General features: G+C 40.4%; 1 protein-coding gene across 1 annotated transcript; it reads left to right on the plus strand.

Annotated features, from left to right (window-relative positions):
- Positions 1-567: 567 nt before the first annotated feature.
- On the plus strand, positions 568-6,748 carry LOC128643709 (phenylalanine--tRNA ligase alpha subunit-like; the record flags this gene model as incomplete). The annotated part of the gene is made up of 3 exons (XM_053696540.1): positions 568-645; positions 1,665-1,779; positions 4,020-6,748. Coding segments are annotated over 3 exons (299 nt in total), but the record flags the coding sequence as incomplete, so codon positions are not given.
- Between the last annotated feature and the right edge of the window lie 15,784 nt (positions 6,749-22,532).

The raw sequence follows: 22,532 nt of genomic DNA on the forward strand, positions 1-22,532 counted from the left end.
AAGGTTTTGCAAGCAGTGGTGCCTTCCGTTTAGGTTACCTGACTTGTTCCCTCCCTTCATCCATGTCCTATTGCTTTGGTATTGGTATCCCACAAGTAAGGATGAATCCGTGGACTGAATACACCAAGTAAGAGAAAACAGAATTTATGCTTACCTGATAAATTACTTTCTCTTACAGGTGTATTCAGTCCACGGCCTGCCCTGACATTTAAGTCAGGTTCAAATGTAATTTACAATAACTACAGTCACCACTGCACCCTATGGTTCTCCTTTTTCTCCTAACCGTCGGTCGAATGACTGGGGGGGGGCGGAACCTGTGGGAAGCTATATGGACAGCTTTGCTGTGTGCTCTCTTTGCCACTTCCTGTAGGGATTGAGAATATCCCACAAGTAAGGATGAATCCATGGACTGAATACACCTGTAAGAGAAAGTAATTTATCAGGTAAACATAAATTCTGTTTTTGCATTAATTTGTTTAGAGGGTTAAACATTATGTTCCACAACTAATGTTCTATTGTCTTATTTTTGTCTTAACTCACTTTAACTTTTTTATTTTTTTGTTCTAGGAATCACTAAATTACGTTTCAAGCCAGCATATAACCCTTACACTGAACCAAGTATGGAAGTCTTTAGCTACCATGAAGGTGAGGATAGCTTTCTGCAGAGATAGTAATGCAATATACAGGGGCTGCTGATTCAGTTCAGTCTTACAGCCTTCAGTCTAATAATCCCAGAGTTTCATTTGGAGATGGGAATTCTGCCATGGGAAAAAGCCAACACAAGAATATACAAATGTGCGATACAAAGGGAGCAAGAATGTTTTATTTAATTGCACATCAGAGCATTTAAAATTATACTGGAAGTGTTATTGCAATATTCATGTGTTTGTTACCAAAACTTTTAAAAGTTATCACTGCCTATTTAGTGGCAATTAGTGTATATGGGCACATGACCCCAGTACATACTTTGTGTGCTGTCTGCAGGGTGACGCCACTGACACGCGGAGCAAGCATAATAGGCAAATATTTGCGCATGTTTTCTGTCATATCACATGAATATGAAAATGTATTATTTACACACTGTTTTTAAAAGTAGCATTTTATCATGTTTGAAATGCACTGCAGTCCCTTTAAGGGAACATAGGCACGCAAAGAATTAGAGAATAAATCAGTGTTTATATATTGTGCCGAGCTTCGAGATGAAATTAGATATTGCCTGTACTAGGATTTCATCCAGGCTAACATTGTTTGTTTGTTATTTAGTGAATTAAGGAACATCTTTGTTAGTTTAGATCAAATTGACCACATCTGTCCCTTTTATTAATCTTTTATGAAAATGTCATGTAGTTGTTTGATTCACCCAATAAAATAGTCTCCTTTTGCAGATTGCAGGATTATACGGTTATGTAATACAAATCTTCTTAGAGCAAATTAATGCCTGACAGTTAGTATTCCATCCACTTGGCATCCATAGAAAGAAAAACCTATCACAGATCTACAGTGGATTGCGGGTTGGCTACATAGTAACTCCTTGATTGCCATAAAGGACTGTGACACATTATTTTGCAATGTGTAAAAACATGGTCAATTTAAAAAAAAAAATGCTAGAAAATGAGTAAAATATTAAACTTGTTTTTCCTTTCACTTTTTATTTGTTGTCACAGGTTTAAAAAAATGGGTCGAAGTTGGTAATTCAGGAGTCTTCCGACCAGAAATGCTTCTGCCAATGGGTTTGCCTGAAGGGGTATCTGTCATTGCTTGGGGACTCTCTCTAGAAAGGTGCGTAGTGTCAGCCAGGTTATGAAATGGGTGATGTATTGTCAAGTAGGTAAAGGCATTTTAGTTTAGGGAAGATTGAAATAGCTGTGATGCCATATTTCATGGTGTTTGATTGACAGCTAACTTGTACATCTGTAAGCTAGGGATCCAGGTATGATACAGTGGCGTGGCAACTGGGGCCTATCACTATTTGGTCAAATGCTGTAATTAGCTTTTCATTGTATGCTTTTAATTTAGCTCTATATGTCCCAGTTTTCTCCACAGAAAATGTTGCCAGCCAGGTGACATTATGAAGTAGCCATGTGGGGGCAGTGTAATATTTTCTATTATATAATTTTGCTGCTATCCAAAGCACAAATTAATTGCATAATTTAACATAAATGTATTTAATGATAACCAGTGCAATAAAAATTTAACATTTTTAATATTACCTAATTTAACTTAATACTGGCTAAAATTTTAGCTGGGTGGTCAGTAAAATCATCCAGGGGTGCACCTGCTAAAAAGGTCCTGGGGAGAACAATGTGTCCAAGTGAGTGCTGGATATCCTGTTGTGAGTGTGTGTATAGCCATGGAAGTGAATGATTAATTGGTAGGTCTTTGTAATTAATTGATAACTCTTCTCTACTTTTGACTGTGTGCCTCTCCCCAAGACACCTCTGTTCCCCACAACACTTCTGACTTTTCAAAGTGTATAAGTTTGTTTTCAAGTTGTAGATATTTGTTGAATTAGTAAAATTCCATAAAACATTTTCAAGTACTATATATTTGCTATATTGTCTAATATCTCACAGACCAGTTGTGCACTTTTTCTCAGATACCTTTTTAACCCCTTCGCTACCAGGAATGTCAGAGAAAAACTTGCACAAAGTACCAGAGAATGTTTAGCATTTTTGCTATCACTCTATTTAAACAGAAATAGAGCCTTTGTTGTGGTGTTTGTGTTTTTTTTTAACCTATAAAACCAATATATATTTTTAAAGTAGACAACCCAAGGTCTTGATCTAGGCCCATTTTGGTATATTTCATGCCACCATTTTCACCCCCAAATGCGATCATATAAAAAAAAAAAATATTACTTCTTACTTTACTTCTTTGGGTTTCTCACTGAAATTATTTATATATCACTTGTGCAGTCACAACACAAATGGTTGTAAAAGATTCTCTGAAATCATTTTGTTCAGAAATAGCAGACATGCATGGTTTGTTATTTCTTTTTGATAATCAGAAGGCTGCTAATTTCAGCTGCGCACCACACTTCTGAAATTCCCGGGAGTGAAGGGGTTAATTAGCTGGTAAGGTTTATAGTACTGTAATGTAGGTATTACCCTCCCACCTGACACCTCTCTGATTCCTCCCAAACAGCTCTCCCTCCCTACTCCACGCTGCTCATCTACCACCATCTTAGGTAGTGACAGACAGTCTGCCAGTATGCAGTTTTAGGGCTAATTTTAGTAGTGATCCCTCCCAAACATCTCTCTAACCCTCTCACTAGTGGCAGCCATCTTAGGTACTTGCAACTGCTTGCCAGTACCCAGTTTATTGTACATTTTTATTTATTTTTCTGTAGTGTACGGATCCCCCCCTTCCCCTCCCCCGCGATTGTTATATAGGGCCTCCCCTCTCTGTTTTTTTCCGTAGTGCAGCGTCCCATCTTTCCCCTTCAACATTTATTTTCTATAGAGTAGGGTCTCGCCTCTCCCTCCCCCCTCAGCCGCTGTTCCTACCTTCTTCCCTCTTGTTGCCATATAAAGGCATATGCTGGAAGCCCACAAAGAGCAAGTCTTGGTTTTTATTTGACAACCGTGACTTCTTGGGCATCCGGCATTATGGGCATAGATCTATATTACGTTATACGAGGGCTATGTACCGCATGATATAGATCTATGTCCATGTGGACTAATGGGCAGACAAAATCATGGTTTTCGATTCCAACAGCTTTCAAGGCCTCACAGATTAATTCTTCAGATGTAGAGAAAGGAGACTTGTGAGGTCTTGAAAGCTTATGGAATACAAAACCTTGTTGGTCCATTAAAAGGTATCACAATCTACTAAAAGGAGCAATACAGCAATAACCCTTTTCTGTTTAACAGTCGCAATGATCTTAGCAACATGTGAGTCATAAACTTTTGTGTATGCAGCTATAAAATAAAAATGTTGCATTTACCATAAAAATGCAAATTCATTTTTGTAAAAATGTATTTGTTATTAGCTAACATGCTATTTTCATCTTCTTTAAGGCCAACGATGATCAAATATGGGATTAATAATATCCGAGAATTGGTGGGACACAAAGTGAATCTGCAGATGGTATATGACAGTCCTATATGCAGGCTAGACTCATGATGAATTGGTCCGCATGGAATGGAAGCTCTAACTTGTAATGTTTTCTTCTTATGGGAACATGTTAAAAATCTAAACTCCTAAAATATTTATTTTCATTCATAGTGTAAAACAAAATACATGCAAACTGATCATTTCTGACTTTGGTAAAATGTTGAAATACTAAAAGCCTGATGTATTTTATGCAACTTCCCCTCTTGCATACAATTTGCTCCTTCGTCAGTGAGCCCATTTAAATAGGTTTGTATTAGGACCTTTTTTATGTTTATCTCCTTTTTGGTTTCTTTTTAAACTTGATAATTAGAATGACATCCTTTTATTATAGTATTAAGTACATACTATAATACATAGAGTAAAGGGAGAACACAGGACAATGGACAATTTGAAAGTTAATTTTAGTAAGCAATATAAATGGACAGTAAAGTCAAAATTAATCGCGATTCAGATAGGGCATGCAATTTTAAACAATTATCCAGTTTACGGCTATTATCACATTTTGCTTTGTTCTCTCTGTTTCCTTTGTTGAATAGTAAACCTAGATATGCACGGTTTGCAACTATGTATGGCATTGCTTTAAACATTGTTGTAAATAGGCATGCACATTGCTTAGTTATTCGGCATTCGTTTAAAAAACAAATGCAAAATATTGCCGCGGGCATCAGATTTTTTTTAGTGCAAATCCAGTTATTTGTGTGATGCACATTAACACTTATAAATAACAAAATAATGCACATGCCTAGTTGCAATCACTGCTGGCAGATGTCTAAAGACGCGCACACTTCTGAGCTCTCCTTGGAGCTTTAACAATCGGTACCAAGAGAACTAAGCAAAATTGATAACAGAAGTAAATTGGAATGTTGTTTAAAATGTAATGCGTTATCTAATCCATTTGTTAAATTTTAATTTTTCTGTCCCTTTTAAAATAAAAAGATGCATTAATAAAAATGAAGCTGTTTATTTTTGCCATACTGAGGAAAATAGAACAATGAAAAACATATGTTTAGAATGTCAGTGAAGACTTAGCTAAATACAGCTCACAAAGGGTTCATTCCTGTTAAGCTGTTGGCTATTGCAGCTTTTTCTAGCAGTAAAGATGTTGAAGGGACAGTAATTACAAGACATTTCTCTTGTGTTGCTATAAAATAACAGCCAAGTATAAACGTCTTTAAAACAAATTAACCCTTTCGGGAAGGAGGCAACTTTTTAACTTCGAAACGTAAGCATCCGTCCAAAAAGGATGTCAAATGATTGTAACTGCAATCATGTGACTCCAAACTCTGCTGATTGGCTCCTGGGGGACTTCCTGTGGTGCTAGACACATCACCTAGTGGGATCAACAGGAGCTTTCACAAGGAGGGAAGCAGGATGTCGCAAAAGTTAGGATATTCCATGCTGTTCTAAAGGCGTTAAAGCCCAGCGCTTTTAGGACGGCATGGAACGTCCTAACGGCATCTAGGGGTTTTAACAGCATTTTTACTGCAATTATTTATCAAAAGCCAAACTCCATCCACCATTTGTGTTATTTGAAGGAGCCAATCTGGATTTTAGTCCACAGACAACAAGGCTAGCCCGGGCTATAATGTTAGTAGAAAGTGCATTGTTTTGCAATTGTTATCAGTTAAACCCTATTGGGGACAGATATGTATAAAAATGGACATGCATGGAAGGTTTTTTCCAGCTTCTGTTCTATCTCATGGAGTGCTGTTCTTTCATTGTGTTTTATTGGGGACAGATATGTAGCAGGGTTATCTTAAAAGTCAGCAGGGTGCCGTTTAAATTACGGGAATTAGAAATTGCTCAATTTTCAGAGCTAAATTACATAAATATGGTGCAAAATAATAATGAAAATATATTGCAGGGTTGCTGCATTATGCATAACTGAACATTTTATAGAAATCTCAATGTGTTTAACCTTAATGACAGCATCATTTTGAATTGACACTAGTAGGTTAACAGCAGGATTTTCTGATTAAACTTCATTTTAATACCAACAATCTTCCATATTGGCCTGCTTAACTTATCATGATGACTGATATTGCTCCAATTATGTATTCACTAGATTTCTGCTGACTGCACTGTATAACCCTTCACATGTACCATCCAAGACATTTTATTACTGAGTGAGCAGCTGCTATAGTTCATATCACTGTTCCATATAAGGTCCTTATTTGCCTCATATAAACCTTTCTGTTTAGAAACGTTTTTTCACTGCAGACTGCAGTAGGATAAACAAACATCTGTTTTTGTTAGCCTGGATATTGAGTACATCTCCCTCTTCTGCATTACGTGACCTGTATACTGACCGCTTCACTCTAGATTGCACAGATGGGACTTGTTCCCTTTTTCTACCCATCATATTAACCAAGTATTCTCTCATTTGTAACTGTTCTAACACAATAAAAACTGTTATTAAAGGGAAACAGACCCCGGCCAGCATTCTCTTGCATTTACTTGTACTGTTCATAAAGTAATAACAAAACTGAATATACTGCTGGTCATTGCTTTTATTTTGTAGACAAATTGAGCTAATGATAACTGATTTATTACTGTGTAGCATATTTAGTAAATATGTATGTTATGTATAAACACTCCCATTGGTAATACATTAAAGTAACATGAAACTATATATATTTTTTTCTTTTATGATTTAGATAGAGCATGTCATTTTAAACAATGTTCTAATTTACTAGAATTATCAAATTGTCTTTGTTCCTAAGGTATCCTTTGTTGAAAAGCAGACAGGTAAGCTCAGGGGCATGCATGTGTTGTCAGCACTATATGGCTGCAGTTGTTCAAGAATGTTATTCATTTGCAAGGGCAATATATGGCAACAGTGTTTCCGGCCATGTAGAGCTCCAGGCATGTGCACACTACCTATCTAGGAATCTCTTTAACAAATAATGCCATAAGAATGAACCAAATGTGATGATAGAAGTAAATTGAAAACTAAGTTAAAATCATATGCTCTGTCCCTTTAATTGTGAAAAGATGCCATGTTTTATGATTGCAGTTTCCAATTCATTTATTAGTATTGTGATGCAAGCTGGGATACACTAAACCTAAAACTCAAAGCAAATTCTAAGCAAGGTCGCCATGATAGTGTTTCCCAAATAGTATCTCACTTCAAAATTGCCATTTTACTTTAGGTGCTATCAACATTCCATATGGCAGGAGCATTTCTCAAACTCATTCACTAACCGCGCTGGTTTTTGACTAAACTGGATATCCCTATGATAATATCAACAAGAATAGTAGATGCCTGCTTAAATATTTAGACCAAAGAGAATTCAAAACAGCAGCCAAGTAAGCCAAATATCAATTTATTGAAGTGTTTGTAAGTAAGCTATCAAGCAGATATGCTTATATTATGTAACTAAGACGTTTTACAAAGCAGATTCACAAGATCTCAGCTCTGAAGATTCAGAAGAGTTTACTTCCAGAGATTAAAACGGAATTGGCCTCATCCCAAAATGTGGATTCTGGTATAATATTAACAATGGAGAAACTCATCAGACACACACACACAACCAAAATTTTGTATGGAGATTTGAAGTATCTAGTATGGGCTTTCAGCAATAGGGAACTGTGTGTGACATGTTCTCCTCAAGCTTCTACCTGCATAGCATCTTCCTCCTGATTTTCACTATGTTTGTAGCTAATGTTCCATATAAATTATTACTTCTTTGAACCTGAACTAGACCCTATTATCACTGACCGAAAAGGAGACTTTACCCTAAACCAAATTGATTATTCTTTCAGTTCCTTTTACTATAGGGTCACTGAAAGTGACTTCTCACATATGGTTTCTTAAACGGACAGTCTACACCAGAATATTTATTGTTTAAAAAGATAATCCCTTTATTTCCCATTCCCCAGTTTTGCATAATCAAACATGTAAAAAGTATATTAATAAAACTATGTGATTACTTTGTATCTAAGCCTCTGCAGACCCCCTTATTTATTATTATACCCCCTTATTTCAGTTCTTTTAACAGGCTTGCATTTTTTATTTTATTTTCTTTTTCAAGATACGATGAGTCTATGGATTTCATCCTTACTTGTGGGATATCGCCTCCTGGTCAGCAGGAGGAGGCAAAGAGCTCCACAGCAGAACTGTATAAATAGTTCCTTCCTTCCCTCCCAACCCAGTCATTCTCTTTGCCTGTGTTAGTTAGATAGGAGATGGCAAAGTGAAGTGTTAGTAAACATTCTTCAATCAAGTGTTTATTATTTTTAAAGTAGTGCCTCTGAGTGCTACTTTGTGCTGGGGTGTAGCCTAGACCAGATCAGTCTCTTCAGTAGGAAAAGAGAAGCATTTGGTGGCTTTAAGGCAATAGGAACTGGTGGGACATTATTCTCGCTGCGCCTCCTATACATATTTGCTGCCCTAATTCAGATAGCCTAAGCACTTTTAACTCAGGCTGATCTTTGTCCACAGGGCTATGGGAGGGAGAGGACCTCTGAACACCTGCTGGACTGCCATGCTGTCGCTCAGCTTTCCAGGTAAGTGCTGACTTTTTGTTCTGGGGGATCTCCGAGAAGTGGAGCACTTTATTTATGTGCTTGGACTCCTGCATGTAAAAGGAGGAACACATTCTTAGCAAGGGCTAACAATCCAGTAGTTACGTGGAAACTGAGGTAATGGATGTTCACATGAGCACAAACAATCTGCATGTCGGGCTCTTAATGTGATGGGACATGTCACCTTTCCTAGTAGGAGAGGTCTAAGGCAGAGATTGTGTACGAGCGTGTGTAGTGAGAATAACTGCGCACACTGATAGTGAGAATAACTGCGCACACTGAGCACTGAAAGGCAGAAAATTTAATGTCAGTTTATATCTCTATTGTACATTACAGACCGCAAATGTTAGGGGGTGATGTGATAACATTTGAAATGGTTGGATCACTCTTGTTGTTTTATTATGCTACTTAAGATCCTTAACGATGAACGTGCGGTAGCCTGCTTGTCCCCAATCTATGTCTGAGGGTTTTGCTAACTCCCGTTGGCCTAGCTAACAAAGTTTTAATGGCGACCGGGAGATTTTTATACGCCCACGATGGGCGGAGTTACTAGTTTGCGCCGTTTTCGGGCGCTTTCGTTATCCCTAGAGCATGATTTTACAGATGTTAGAGTCTACACGCTCACGATGGACGAAGTGGCTTGTTCGCGCCGCTTTCAGGCGCTTTCTCTTATACTTCTGCAAGTGCAGGGAGTTGGAGCGTCGTCACGCCCACAAGGGGCGGAGCTTTGTGACGACTGTGGGGGATTCGCTCTTCATGTAGTATACAGGAGGCAGAGCGTCTCACAAACCCCAATGTTATTTTCCTTTGCATTGCAGGTCTAACTCGCTGTGAGAGTGCAGTTTGATTGCTTTTCTAAAACTCGTTTTTACTCAAACACTTTGCATGTTTGTAGAAATATGTGTGTTTCGCAAAAGGGAAAAAAAAAAAGGGGGGGTTGATAGGCATCACTCTATAAAGTACTTAATGAGACATAGGTTATATACCTTTTGTTTGGGCACTTCAGCATGATTTCTGAGAGATGCTGCAGTTAATCAATCCAACCCTGCATGTGTAAAGAGAAAAAGTTACTGTGTAGTATTTAAAGTGACAGTAACGTCTTTTTCATTTGTTTTTTTTTTATTAAACATTTTCAGCTGTTTATTTGTTATTTCATCCATTGTGTCTTAGGATGGAACAAATGCATGCAAATAGGACAAGAAATGACAATTTCTTTCACAATTTAAAGAGACAGTACCGTCTTTTTCTGTGCAAATTTTGTCAAAGACTTTCAGTTGTTTATTTGTCCCTTCATCTTTTGTGATTTGGGATGGCACAAAAGTTATACCATTGTTCTGCAGAAATAGGCGTTCTTTTTACAGTTAGAGACGGTAACATTTTTTCTACGTCAATTTTACTGAACGAATTGCAGGGACTTATTTGTTTATTCATCCTTTATAAAGTAGGATGGTACAAAGATGAGTCCCTTTAAGATTTAAAGGGACAGTACTGTTTTTTGTTCTCTGTACATTATGATAAATGTATTTCAGATGTTATTTGTTTCTTCATCCTTTACGACTGAGGATGGAACAAACACACACAAAATTAGAGTTACGTTTTTAGATTTCAAGGAACAGTATCGTTTTCCTATGTCAACTTTATTAAAATTGGTTCAAATTTATTTTTCCTTTTGAACCTACTCCTTCTACGGCGATTGCTGTTTTGGAGTCTCTTGTCATTGGCCACAACATTTTATGGCCCACAGGCAGTGCCCTGCTTTTCCTTCATACTCCATTCAGGGATTATGATGCGTCCTATATTTTTTACAAAAGTCCCACAATGGACTAGTGGTAAACTTTGCTGCTTTAAAAGCTGAAGGAGTCTAGCTGTGGCTATGTGTTCCACACAGCAAGTCCACTTTCACTGGGGGGGGTTCCAAATAACCTTGCCTACACAATGATTTGCAGGCTACCGAATTTGCCTTTAAAAAAAAAAAAAATTTAAGGTAAAATCATGGGCTTTCCATATTTTTGGAAGATTGTTTTCCCATAAGCCGTATCAGCTAAGAGGCTTAACGACTTTCCTTAGGGGAAGGAGTAGTTTTGACCCTCTACAAGAACTTCTATACTCTTAGAGTTTAGTCCTCTGGACGGATTTTTGTATTGAGGCACACGCCAGGGTTCCATTGGCAACCATCTGTGTACTTGGCTACCGTCACTGGTGTGATGGTATTTTGGTTGCATGCGTTGTCTGAGGCTATTAATCAGTATCTTCCCTGGATAGGATCCGGGACTAGATTAAGCTTCAATTGGCTAATCCCTTTATTTTACTCTTCCCTTCCAGTTATCTGGGAGCATAGGTAACTCTGCGCCAGTTCTTGGCACCTTAGAGTTAGAGTTTTGTTTTGCGAATATATGTTTTAAGTTGAACACATATCTTGCTGTTGATTCACTTATTTTTCTCTCAGAGGAAATTTCTGCATTCAGGTTTTCTGAGGATCAGACGAAGGGAGAGATGTCCTTACAGGGAGTGCAGAATAATTAGGCAAGTTGTATTTTTGAGGATTAATTTTATTATTGAACAACAACCATGTTCTCAATGAACCCAAAAAACTCATTAATATCAAAGCTGAATAGTTTTGGAAGTAGTTTTTAGTTTGTTTTTAGTTATAGCTATTTTAGGGGGATATCTGTGTGTGCAGGTGACTATTACTGTGCATAATTATTAGGCAACTTAACAAAAAACAAATATATACCCATTTCAATTATTTATTTTTACCAGTGAAACCAATATTACATCTCAACATTCACAAATATACATTTCTGACATTCAAAAACAAAACAAAAACAAATCAGTGACCAATATAGCCACCTTTCTTTGCAAGGACACTCAAAAGCCTGCCATCCATGGATTCTGTCAGTGTTTTGATCTGTTCACCATCAACATTGCGTGCAGCAGCAACCACAGCCTCCCAGACACTGTTCAGAGAGGTGTACTGTTTTCCCTCCTTGTAAATCTCACATTTGATGATGGACCACAGGTTCTCAATGGGGTTCATATCAGGTGAACAAGGAGGCCATGTCATTAGATTTTCTTCTTTTATACCCTTTCTTTCCAGCCACGCTGTGGAGTACTTGGACGCGTGTGATGGAGCATTGTCCTGAATGAAAATCATGTTTTTCTTGAAGGATGTAGACTTCTTCCTGTACCACTGCTTGAAGAAGGTGTCTTCCAGAAACTGGCAGTAGGACTGGGAGTTGAGCTTGACTCCATCCTCAACCCGAAAAGGCCCCACAAGCTCATCTTTGATGATACCAGCCCAAACCAGTACTCCACCTCCACCTTGCTGGCGTCTGAGTCGGACTGGAGCTCTCTGCCCTTTACCAATCCAGCCACGGGCCCATCCATCTGGCCCATCAAGACTCACTCTCATTTCATCAGTCCATAAAACCTTAGAAAAATCAGTCTTGAGATATTTCTTGGCCCAGTCTTGACGTTTCAGCTTGTGTGTCTTGTTCAGTGGTGGTCGTCTTTCAGCCTTTCTTACCTTGGCCATGTCTCTGAGTATTGCACAACTTGTGCTTTTGGGCACTCCAGTGATGTTGCATCTCTGAAATATGGCCAAACTGGTGGCAAGTGGCATCTTGGCAGCTGCACGCTTGACTTTTCTCAGTTCATGGGCAGTTATTTTGCGCCTTGGTTTTTCCACACGCTTCTTGCGACCCTGTTGACTATTTTGAATGAAACGCTTGATTGTTCGATGATCACGCTTCAGAAGCTTTGCAATTTTAAGAGTGCTGCATCCCTCTGCAAGATATCTCACTATTTTTGACTTTTCTGAGCCTGTCAAGTCCTTCTTTTGACCCATTTTGCCAAAGGAAAGGAAGTTACCTAATAATTATGCACACCTGATATAGGGTGTTGATGTCATTAGACCACACCCCTTCTCATTACAGAGATGCACATCACCTAATATGCATAATTGGTAGTAGGCTTTCGAGCCTATACAGCTTGGAGTAAGACAACATGCATGAAGAGGATGATGTGGTCAAAATACTCATTTGCCTAATAATTCTGCACTCCCTGTATACTACGTAGGCGACCTCTCAGACCTAGGAGGGCTAGCTGGAAGCTAGCTCAGCATACTAATGCACTGTGGTTACTGTGCACTGTAGCAAACCGAGGGTTGCAAGTTTACTCAGCCTTTTCCTCTTTTTGAGGTTGATATGCTGAGCAGCGCCTTGAGTCCCTTATGGGGAGATTCGCCGCGCCCTACAAGTACAAATCTTTTAATTGTTCCGTTCCTTCCTTGATCCTAGAGGGTCGTTATGTTAAGGATGGATTGATGGTTAAAGTGCCTTCATGTGCCGTTCAAGAGAATCGTCTCAGTTCTAGGGTTTGCCTTTCTGGACAAATGCTTTCCGTTCTTGGTCCTTCCCTTTCCTCCAGTTCAGAGTTTTTTTTTACGTAGGCTCTGGGATCGCTGTTGGCGGTATTTCAGTTATGGTGCAGGCGCCCTATCTGACCGATATCCTCGTCCAGGCATCATCTAGGTTTACATGGCCAGGAGTTTATACTTCCTGTTAGCTCGTGGAAGGTGACTTGGGAAAAGTTTTCCTTAGTTCCAATTCTAAGGATTGCTTTCTTAGGGATCATGTCGGATTCCATATCATTGTAGATATTTCTGGCTGAGGTCAGGTAATCTGGTCTATCTATAATGGACTGGTCCTTCAGTCCACCTCTCAGCCTTCAGTGGGTCAGTACATAGAGTTATGGGGTTGATGGTGATGGCATTGGTCATCAGCCGAACAGTGGGCTCAGCAGGCTATGTCTCTGGCCGCACTCGGTTGCAACCTGTGGGTTGCAGGTTCAATCCCCGGCACGGTCCACTCGATCTTTTCTCCTAAGGTTGGTAAAAAGAGCGGCGCATGGTGTCTCTTACACATTCCATTTGTTTGTTCCATTCCAGACCTGTGCTGTTATATATACTCAATGGAACGGAGATTACTGGTTCAGGAGACAAGGGACTCTTTCTATGGTGCTCGTGTCTGGATCACCTATCTCAGGGAACATGATTTCGCAGAGTGTGGACTCAAGTGGAGTCTGTTCTTTTTCTAGTCTTCCTGTAAATGAGAGCGAGCTTCAGGGCTCTTCTGGTCTGGCCTCAGTTGGTTTTTGGCTGAATTTCTTTCTTGGTATTGGTTGGCGATCCATATCCCAGGGGTGGAAGCTTGGGAATCGGATTTTCTGAATAGTCAGATTTTTTTCACTCTGGAGAGTGGGTATTTTCTAACCTGGTTTTTAAATGAGGATCTGTTTCCTCCGTTTGAGCCTCTTTGCCGTATGATTATTTGACTCAAATAGAAGACGGCATCAATAATCCTCTTCGCTTCTGTGTGACTTCTTAGGATTTGGTTGACTGGCCCGGTGACCATGTCATCTCTGTACCTTGGAGCCGGGCAGATAACTCAGCATGCTAAGGCTCCGTGGCTGAGCTCTGTGGCAGCGCACAGGTTGCGGGTTTGTTCCCCGTCAAGATTCTCTAGGTTTTTCATCCTTCCGAGGTCGATAAAATGAGCAGCACCTTGAGGCCCTTAAGGGTGCTTGGCCACGCTTTACAATAAGGTGATATGCTTCTGTTGAGGAAGGACCTTTAAACCTGGGTCTCTTCTTCAGTCCAAGTCTAGGTTCTCTGAAGCTGATGGCTTGGAGATTGGTTGCTTGATCCTATTCAAGCAAGATTTTTTATACAAGCAAGGTTTCTTTCATCGGCTTACTTCCGACATGTCAGCCTGTATCTAAGGAAATTTGCCGTAAGATAAGACGTCATATCTTTAGTGGTATGAATCCAGGGCTACTTTTGGAGTAGAGTTAGGATTCCCAGGATTTTGTCTTTTCTCCAAGTAGGATTGGAGAAAGGGTTGTCTGCGAGTTCCTTAACAGGACAGATTTCTGCCTTTTCTATTTTGTTACCCAAGCGTCTGGCTGCTGTTCCTGATGTCCAATCTTTTTGTCAGGCCCTGACTAGAATCAGGCCTGTATTTAGATCAATTACTCCTCCTTGGAGTTTGAATTTAGTTCTTGAAGTTCTTCAAGTGATTCCGATTGAACTTATGCATTCCATAGATATTTAGTTATTATCTTGGAAAGTTTTATTTTGGGTTGTTATTTCTTCTGCTCGAAGAGTCTATGAGCTTTCGGCATTACAATGTGATTCTACTTACCTTATTTTCCATTCGGATAAGGTGGTGTTACGAACCAAACTCGGTTTTCTTCCTGAGATCGTTCAATGAAGTATATAATTCAGGGACTTGTTGTTCCTTACTTGTGTCCTATCCCTTCTAAGAGGGAGCGGCTGTTACATACTTTGGACGTGGTCCGTACTTTGCTCTGTGGAACAGCTTTGCAAAGCTGCAACTTGGTTTTCTCTTCATTCTTTTTCAAATTTGATCATTTTGCCTCGGCTGAGGCTGTTTTTGGGAGAAAGGTTCTTCAAGCAGGGGTGCCTTCCGTTTGGGTTACATGTCTTGTCCCTCCCGTTTCATCCGTGTACTATAGCTTTGGTATTGTATCCCACAAGTAAGGATGAAATCCGTGGACTCATCGTATCTTGAAAAAGAAAAGGAAATTTATGCTTACCTGATAAATGTATTTCTTTTTCGATACGATGAGTGCGCGGCCCGCCCTGTTCTATGAGACAGGTTATTACATTTTTGTTCAACTTCAGACACCTCTGCTCCTTGGCTTTTCCTTTCTCTTCCTAACTTCGGTCAAATGACTGGGTTGGGAGGGAAGGGAGGAGCTATTTCTACAGTTCTGCTGTGGAGCTCTTTGCTGCTGACCAGGAGGCAATATCCCACAAGTAAGGATGAAATCCGCAGACTCATCGTATCGAAAAAAAAATAACTTTATCAGGTAAGCATAATTTTCCTTTTTATTACATTTTTTTATTGAAAAGTTTTAAAATATACAGCAAATAAATCCACAAACAATATGATACAGACTTATTTGCGTAGAGCACGATTAACAAAAAAAAATCTAAATAGTTATTAGGTACCAAAAAATGTCAATCCCTCACGCAAGGGGCAGGATATTAAATGAAAGTGTGGAACTGTGGACAGAAGCATAATGTAATCAAACAAAGTCCATTGTCCTTACATCATTAAGTAAAAGAACAAAAAAAAGGAAGTACATTGATGAGAAAAAAGAAGTAAAACAAAGATTAGATTAAAGTAAAGGGGAGAGAAGAAAGAAGACAAAAGGAAGGCGGAGAAAGCCAACCTTGGAGCCCAGAAAAAGGGGATTATGAGATATAGGGGAAGGGGGGGTTGGGACCTTGCACATTTTAAACCTTTCATGGTATGTATGTTTAAGCTATGTTTGTTGTCTCCATTGTGTTTGCAGAGTTTCCCAATAAAATTTAACATTGAAAAACATGTCTTGTCTATTTATTTATTTGTAAAGTAGGAATATTCCTCCAATAGCAACAATTCCTGCGTTCTCTCCTTCCATTCTGCAAAAGTGTGATATATTAGATCTCCATTTTCTTGCTATTAAATATTTAGCTCCATTTAGGCAAATCTGGAAGAGGGAAAGCCTGAATTTACACCAAAGCCTAGGTTTGTTATTAAATAAGATCATCATATGAGTCAGTTTAAATGTAGGGTAGATAAGGGGACGTAGAGCTTTTCCTAAGGCAGTCCAAAGAACCTGCAGACGGGAGCAAGACCACCACATATGTTATAATTTACCTAGATGGAGTTAAATACAATCTCAAAAGATTTTGTAATTCATTTCAAGGATTTGAGTAGACGTCAAATATTTTTACCATTTTGTTGGAGGAATCTCCACACCCAATTCCTCCTGCCAGGACTGAGTAAATTTTGGTAATGTTTTATAGGTACAATCATCTAAAATTTGTCTGGACAAAGCTAGAGATCCTCTCAGAAAAGTATTTCATTTACAGAGTTCTTCAAATCGGGTAAGGGGACGAAGGAGTAAGGACTTGGGGGGGGGGGGGTGATTGATGTAGGAGATGTTGTAACTGTGAATACTTTAGAAAAAGTGCCCTCCAGGATTTCATTCAAGTCATGTCTAGGTTTCAATTTTCCTTGCTGAAGGAAATCAATTAGTGGTGATGAGAATCCTAGGTCCCTATAATGAGTATTACCTAAGGCAGGGGTCAGCAACCTTGACTCTCCAGATGTTTTGAAACTACATTTCTCCTGTTAAGTGTAGTCAGTCCACGGGTCATCCATTACTTATGGGATTATATCTCCTCCCTAACAGGAAGTGCAAGAGGATCACCCAAGCAGAGCTGCTATATAGCTCCTCCCCTCTACGTCATATCCAGTCATTCTCTTGCACCTAAATAAAGATAGGACGTGTGAGAGGACTGTGGTGTGTTAAACTTAGTTTTTATTTCTTCAATCAAAAGTTTGTTATTTTAAACGGCACCGGAGTCTGTTGTTTGTTCTCAGGCAGCATTAGAAGAAGAATCTACCTGAGTTTTTCTATGATCTTAGCGGTCGTAACTAAGATCCACTTGCTGTTCTCGGCCATTCTGAGGAGTGAGGTAACTTCAGAACAGGGGATAGCATGCAGGGCCCACCTGCAAGGAGGTATGTGCAGTAAATTATTTTCTAACGAATGGAATTGACTGAGAAAATACTGCTAATACCGATGTAATGTAAGTGCAGCCTTAAATGCAGTAGTAGCGACTGGTATCAGGCTGATATGTATGTATGTATACTCTGAGGTATTTCTGGGGAATGGAATTTCACTAAGAAAATACTGTCAATATTAAAGTAATATTTGAGCCTGCACTGCAGTGAAAGCGACTAGCAGCAGGCTTATTAATAACACTTCATAATTTTCAATTTTTAAAACGTTTACTGGCATGTTAATCGTTTTTTCTGAGGTACTTGGTGATAAAACTTTATGGGCATGATTTTTACCACATGGCTGTCGTTTTTTTCTGAATAAAAACAGTTTACTGAGCTTCCCCACTGTTGTAATATGAGTGGGAGGGGGCCTATTTTAGCGCTTTATTGCGCAGTAAAAATTTAGTCACAGTCTTCCTATTTCTTCCTCCATGATCCAGGACGTCTCTACAGAGCCCAGGGGTCTCCAAAACTAGTTTTGAGGGAGGTAATCAGTCACAGCAGACCTGTGACAGTGTGTTTGACTGTGATAAAAACGTTTATTATTTCAACTGTTATCCGTTTTGGGTATTAAGGGGTTAATCATCCTTTTGCTGGTGGGTGCAATCCTCTGCTAACTTTATACATTTTCTGTTAAAATTTGGTTCATTGTTAATTCAACTGTGTCACATTTTTATGTTTTTCTTAAAAGCGCAGTAGCGTTTTTTTATATAGCTTGCAAATTTATTTAAAAGTTTTTTTCCAAGCTTGCTAGTGTTATTGCTAGTCTGTTTAAACATGTCTGACACAAATGAATCTGTTTGTTCATTATGTTTAAAGGCCAATGTGGAGCCCAATAGAAATTTGTGCACTCGATGTATAGATGTTACTTTGAATAAAAGTCAAACTTTATATGTTAAAAAAATATCACCAGACAACGAGGGGGAAGTTATGCCGACTAACTCTCCTCACGTGTCAGTACCTTCGCCTCCCGCTCAGGAGGTGCATGATATTGTGGCGCCAAGTACATCAGGGCGGCCCATACAAATCACTTTGCAAGACATGGCTAATGTTATGACTGAAGTACTATCTAAATTGCCAGAATTAAGAGGTAAACGCGATCACTCTGGGGTAAGAACAGAGTGCGCTGATAATAATAGAGCCATGTCTGATACTGCGTCACAATTTGCAGAACATGAGGACGGAGAGCTTCATTCTGTGGGTGACGGATCTGATCCAAGTAAACTGGATTCAGACATTTAAAATTTTAAATTTAAGCTTGAGAACCTCCGTGTATTACTAGGGGAGGTATTAGCGGCTCTGAATGATTGTAACACGGTTGCAATTCCAGAGAAAGTATGTAGGCTGGATAAATATTTTGCGGTACCCGGCGTGTACTGACGTTTTTCCTATACCTAAAAGGCTTACAGAAATTGTTAACAAGGAGTGGGATAGACCCGGTGTGCCCTTTTCACCCCCTCCTATATTTAGAAAAATGTTTCCAATAGACGCCACCACACGGGACCTATGGCAGACGGTCCCTAAGGTGGAAGGAGCAGTTTCTACTCTGGTTAAGCGCACCACTATCCCGGTGGAGGATAGCTGTGCTTTTTCAGATCCAATGGATAAAAAGTTAGAGGGTTACCTTAAGAAAATGTTTGTTCAGCAAGGTTTTATATTACAACCCCTTGCATGCATCGCGCCTGTCACTGCTGCGACGGCATTCTGGTTTGAGTCTCTGGAAGAGACCCTTAGCACAGCTCCATTGGATGAGATTATGAACAAGCTTAAAGCCCTTAAGCTAGCTAATTCATTTATTTCTGATGCCGTAGTACACTTAACCAAACTTACGGCTAAGAACTCCGGATTCGCCATTCAAGCGCGTAGAGCGCTGTGGCTTAAATCCTGGTCAGCTGACGTGACTTCTAAATCTAAATTGCTTAATATTCCTTTCAAAGGGCAGACATTATTCGGGCCCGGCTTGAAAGAAATTATCTCTGACATTACTGGAGGTAAGGGCCATGCCCTGCCTCAAGACAGGGCCAAACCAAAGGCTAAACAGTCTAATTTTCGTGCCTTTCGTAACTTCAAGGCAGGAGCAGCATCAACTTCCTCCGCTCCAAGACAGGAAGGAACTGTTGCTCGCTACAGACAGGGCTGGAAACCTAACCAGTCCTGGAACAAGGGCAAGCAGGCCAGAAAACCTGCTGCTGCCCCTAAGACAGCATGAAGTGAGGGCCCCCGATCCGGAAACGGATCTAGTGGGGGGCAGACTTTCTCTCTTCGCCCAGGCTTGGGCAAGAGATGTCCAGGATCCCTGGGCGTTGGAGATCATATCTCAGGGATATCTTCTGGACTTCAAAGCTTCTCCTCCACAAGGGAGATTTCATCTTTCAAGGTTATCAGCAAACCAGATAAAGAAAGAGGCGTTTCTACGCTGTGTACAAGACCTCTTACTAATGGGAGTGATCCACCCAGTTCCGCGGTCGGAACACGGGCAAGGATTCTATTCAAATCTGTTTGTGGTTCCCAAAAAAGAGGGAACCTTCAGACCAATCTTGGACTTAAAGATCCTAAACAAATTCCTAAGAGTTCCATCGTTCAAAATGGAAACTATTCGAACCATCTTACCCATGATCCAAGAGGGTCAGTACATGACCACAGTGGATTTAAAGGATGCCTACCTTCACATACCGATTCACAAGGATCATTACCGGTATCTAAGATTTGCCTTCCTAAACAGGCATTACCAGTTTGTAGCTCTTCCCTTCAGGTTAGCTACGGCTCCAAGAATCTTTACAAAGGTTCTGGGCTCTCTTCTGGCGGTACTAAGACCGCGAGGCATAGCGGTAGCTCCGTACCTAGACGACATTCTGATACAAGCGTCAAGTTTTCCAAACTGCCAAGTCTCATACAGAGTTAGTTCTGGCATTTCTAAGGTCGCATGGGTGGAAGGTGAACGTAGAAAAGAGTTCTCTATTGCCACTCACAAGAGTTCCCTTTCTAGGGACTCTTATAGATTCTGTAGAAATGAAAATTTACCTGACGGAGGACAGGTTATCAAAACTTCTAAATGCTTGCCGTGTCCTTCATTCCATTCAACACCCGTCAGTGGCTCAGTGCATGGAGGTAATCGGCTTAATGGTAGCGGCAATGGACATAGTACCATTTGCGCGCCTGCATCTCAGACCGCTGCAATTGTGCATGCTAAGTCAGTGGAATGGGGATTACTCAGATTTGTCCCCTCTGCTAAATCTGGATCAAGAGACCAGAGATTCTCTTCTATGGTGGCTTTCTCGGCCACATCTGTCCAAGGGGATGCCCTTCCGCAGGCCAGATTGGACGATTGTAACAACGGACGCCAGCCTTCTAGGTTGGGGCGCAGTCTGGAATTCCCTGAAGGCTCAGGGATCATAGACTCAGGAGGAGAGACTCCTTCCAATAAACATTCTGGAATTAAGAGCAATTTTCAATGCTCTTCTGGCTTGGCCTCAGTTAGCAACTCTGAGGTTCATCAGGTTTCAGTCGGACAACATCACGACTGTGGCTTACATCAACCATCAAGGAGGAACAAGGAGTTCCCTAGCAATGATGGAAGTCTCAAAGATAATTCGCTGGGCAGAGTCTCACTCTTGCCACCTGTCAGCGATCCACATCCCAGGCGTGGAGAACTGGGAGGCGGATTTTCTAAGTCGCCAGACCTTTCATCCGGGGGAGTGGGAACTTCATCCGGAGGTGTTTGCCCAACTGCTTCATCTTTGGGGCAAACCAGATCTGGATCTCATGGCGTCTCGCCAGAACGCCAAGCTTCCTTGTTACGGATCCAGGTCCAGGGACCCGGGAGCGGTACTGATAGATGCTCTGACAGCACCTTGGGTCTTTCAACATGGCTTATGTGTTTCCACCTTTTCCGATGCTTCCTCGATTGATTGCCAGGATCAAACAGGAGAGAGCATCGGTGATTCTAATAGCGCCTGCGTGGCCACGCAGGACCTGGTATGCAGATCTAGTGGACATGTCGTCCTGTCCACCATGGTCTCTGCCTCTGAGACAGGACCTTCTGATTCAGGGTCCTTTCAAACATCCAAATCTAATTTCTCTGAGGCTGACTGCATGGAGATTGAACGCTTGATTCTATCAAAGCGTGGATTCTCGGAGTCAGTGATTGATACCTTAATACAGGCTAGAAAACCTGTTACCAGGAAAATTTACCATAAAATATGGCGTAAATACTTATATTGGTGCGAATCCAAGAGTTACTCATGGAGTAAGGTTAGGATTCCTAGAATATTGCCTTTTCTACAAGAAGGTTTAGAAAAGGGTTTATCTGCTAGTTTGTTAAAGGGACAGATTTCAGCTCTCTCTATCCTTTTACACAAACGTCTGGCAGAAGTTCCAGACGTTCAGGCTTTTTGTCAGGCTTTGGCTAGGATTAAGCCTGTGTTTAAGACTGTTGCTCCGCCGTGGAGCTTAAACTTAGTTCTTAACGTTCTGCAAGGTGTTCCGTTTGGACCCCTTCATTCCATCGATATCAAGCTGTTATCTTGGAAAGTTCTGTTTTAAATGGCTATTTCCTCGGCTCGAAGAGTCTCTGAGTTATCGGCCTTACATTGTGATTCTCCTTATCTGATTTTTCATTCAGACAAGGTAGTTCTGCGTACTAAACCTGGGTTCTTACCTAAGGTAGTCACTAACAAGAATATCAATCAAGAGATTGTTGTTCCTTCATTGTGCCCTAACCCTTCTTCAAAGAAGGAACGACTTTTGCACAATCTGGACGTCGTCCGTGCCCTGAAATTTTATTTGCAGGCAACTAAAGATTTTCGTCAAACTTCTTCCCTGTTTGTCGTTTATTCTGGACAGAAGAGAGGTCAAAAAGCTTTGGCTACCTCTCTCTCTTTTTGGCTTCGTAGCATAATACGTTTAGCTTATGAGACTGCTGGACAGCAGCCTCCTGAAAGGATTACAGCTCATTCTACTAGAGCTGTGGCTTCCACTTGGGCCTTTAAGAATGAGGTCTCTGTTGAACAGATTTGCAAGGCTGCAACTTGGTCTTCACTTCACACTTTTTCAAAATTTTACAAATTTGACACTTTTGCTTCTTCGGAGGCTGTTTTTTGGGAGAAAGGTTCTACAGGCAGTGGTTCCTTCCGTGTAAAGATCCTGCCTGTCCCTCCCGTCATCCGTGTACTTTTAGCTTTGGTATTGGTATCCCATAAGTAATGGATGACCCGTGGACTGACTACACTTAACAGGAGAAATATAATT

Source organism: Bombina bombina, unplaced genomic scaffold (assembly GCF_027579735.1).
Source record: "Bombina bombina isolate aBomBom1 unplaced genomic scaffold, aBomBom1.pri scaffold_462, whole genome shotgun sequence".
Taxonomy (NCBI): domain Eukaryota; kingdom Metazoa; phylum Chordata; class Amphibia; order Anura; family Bombinatoridae; genus Bombina; species Bombina bombina.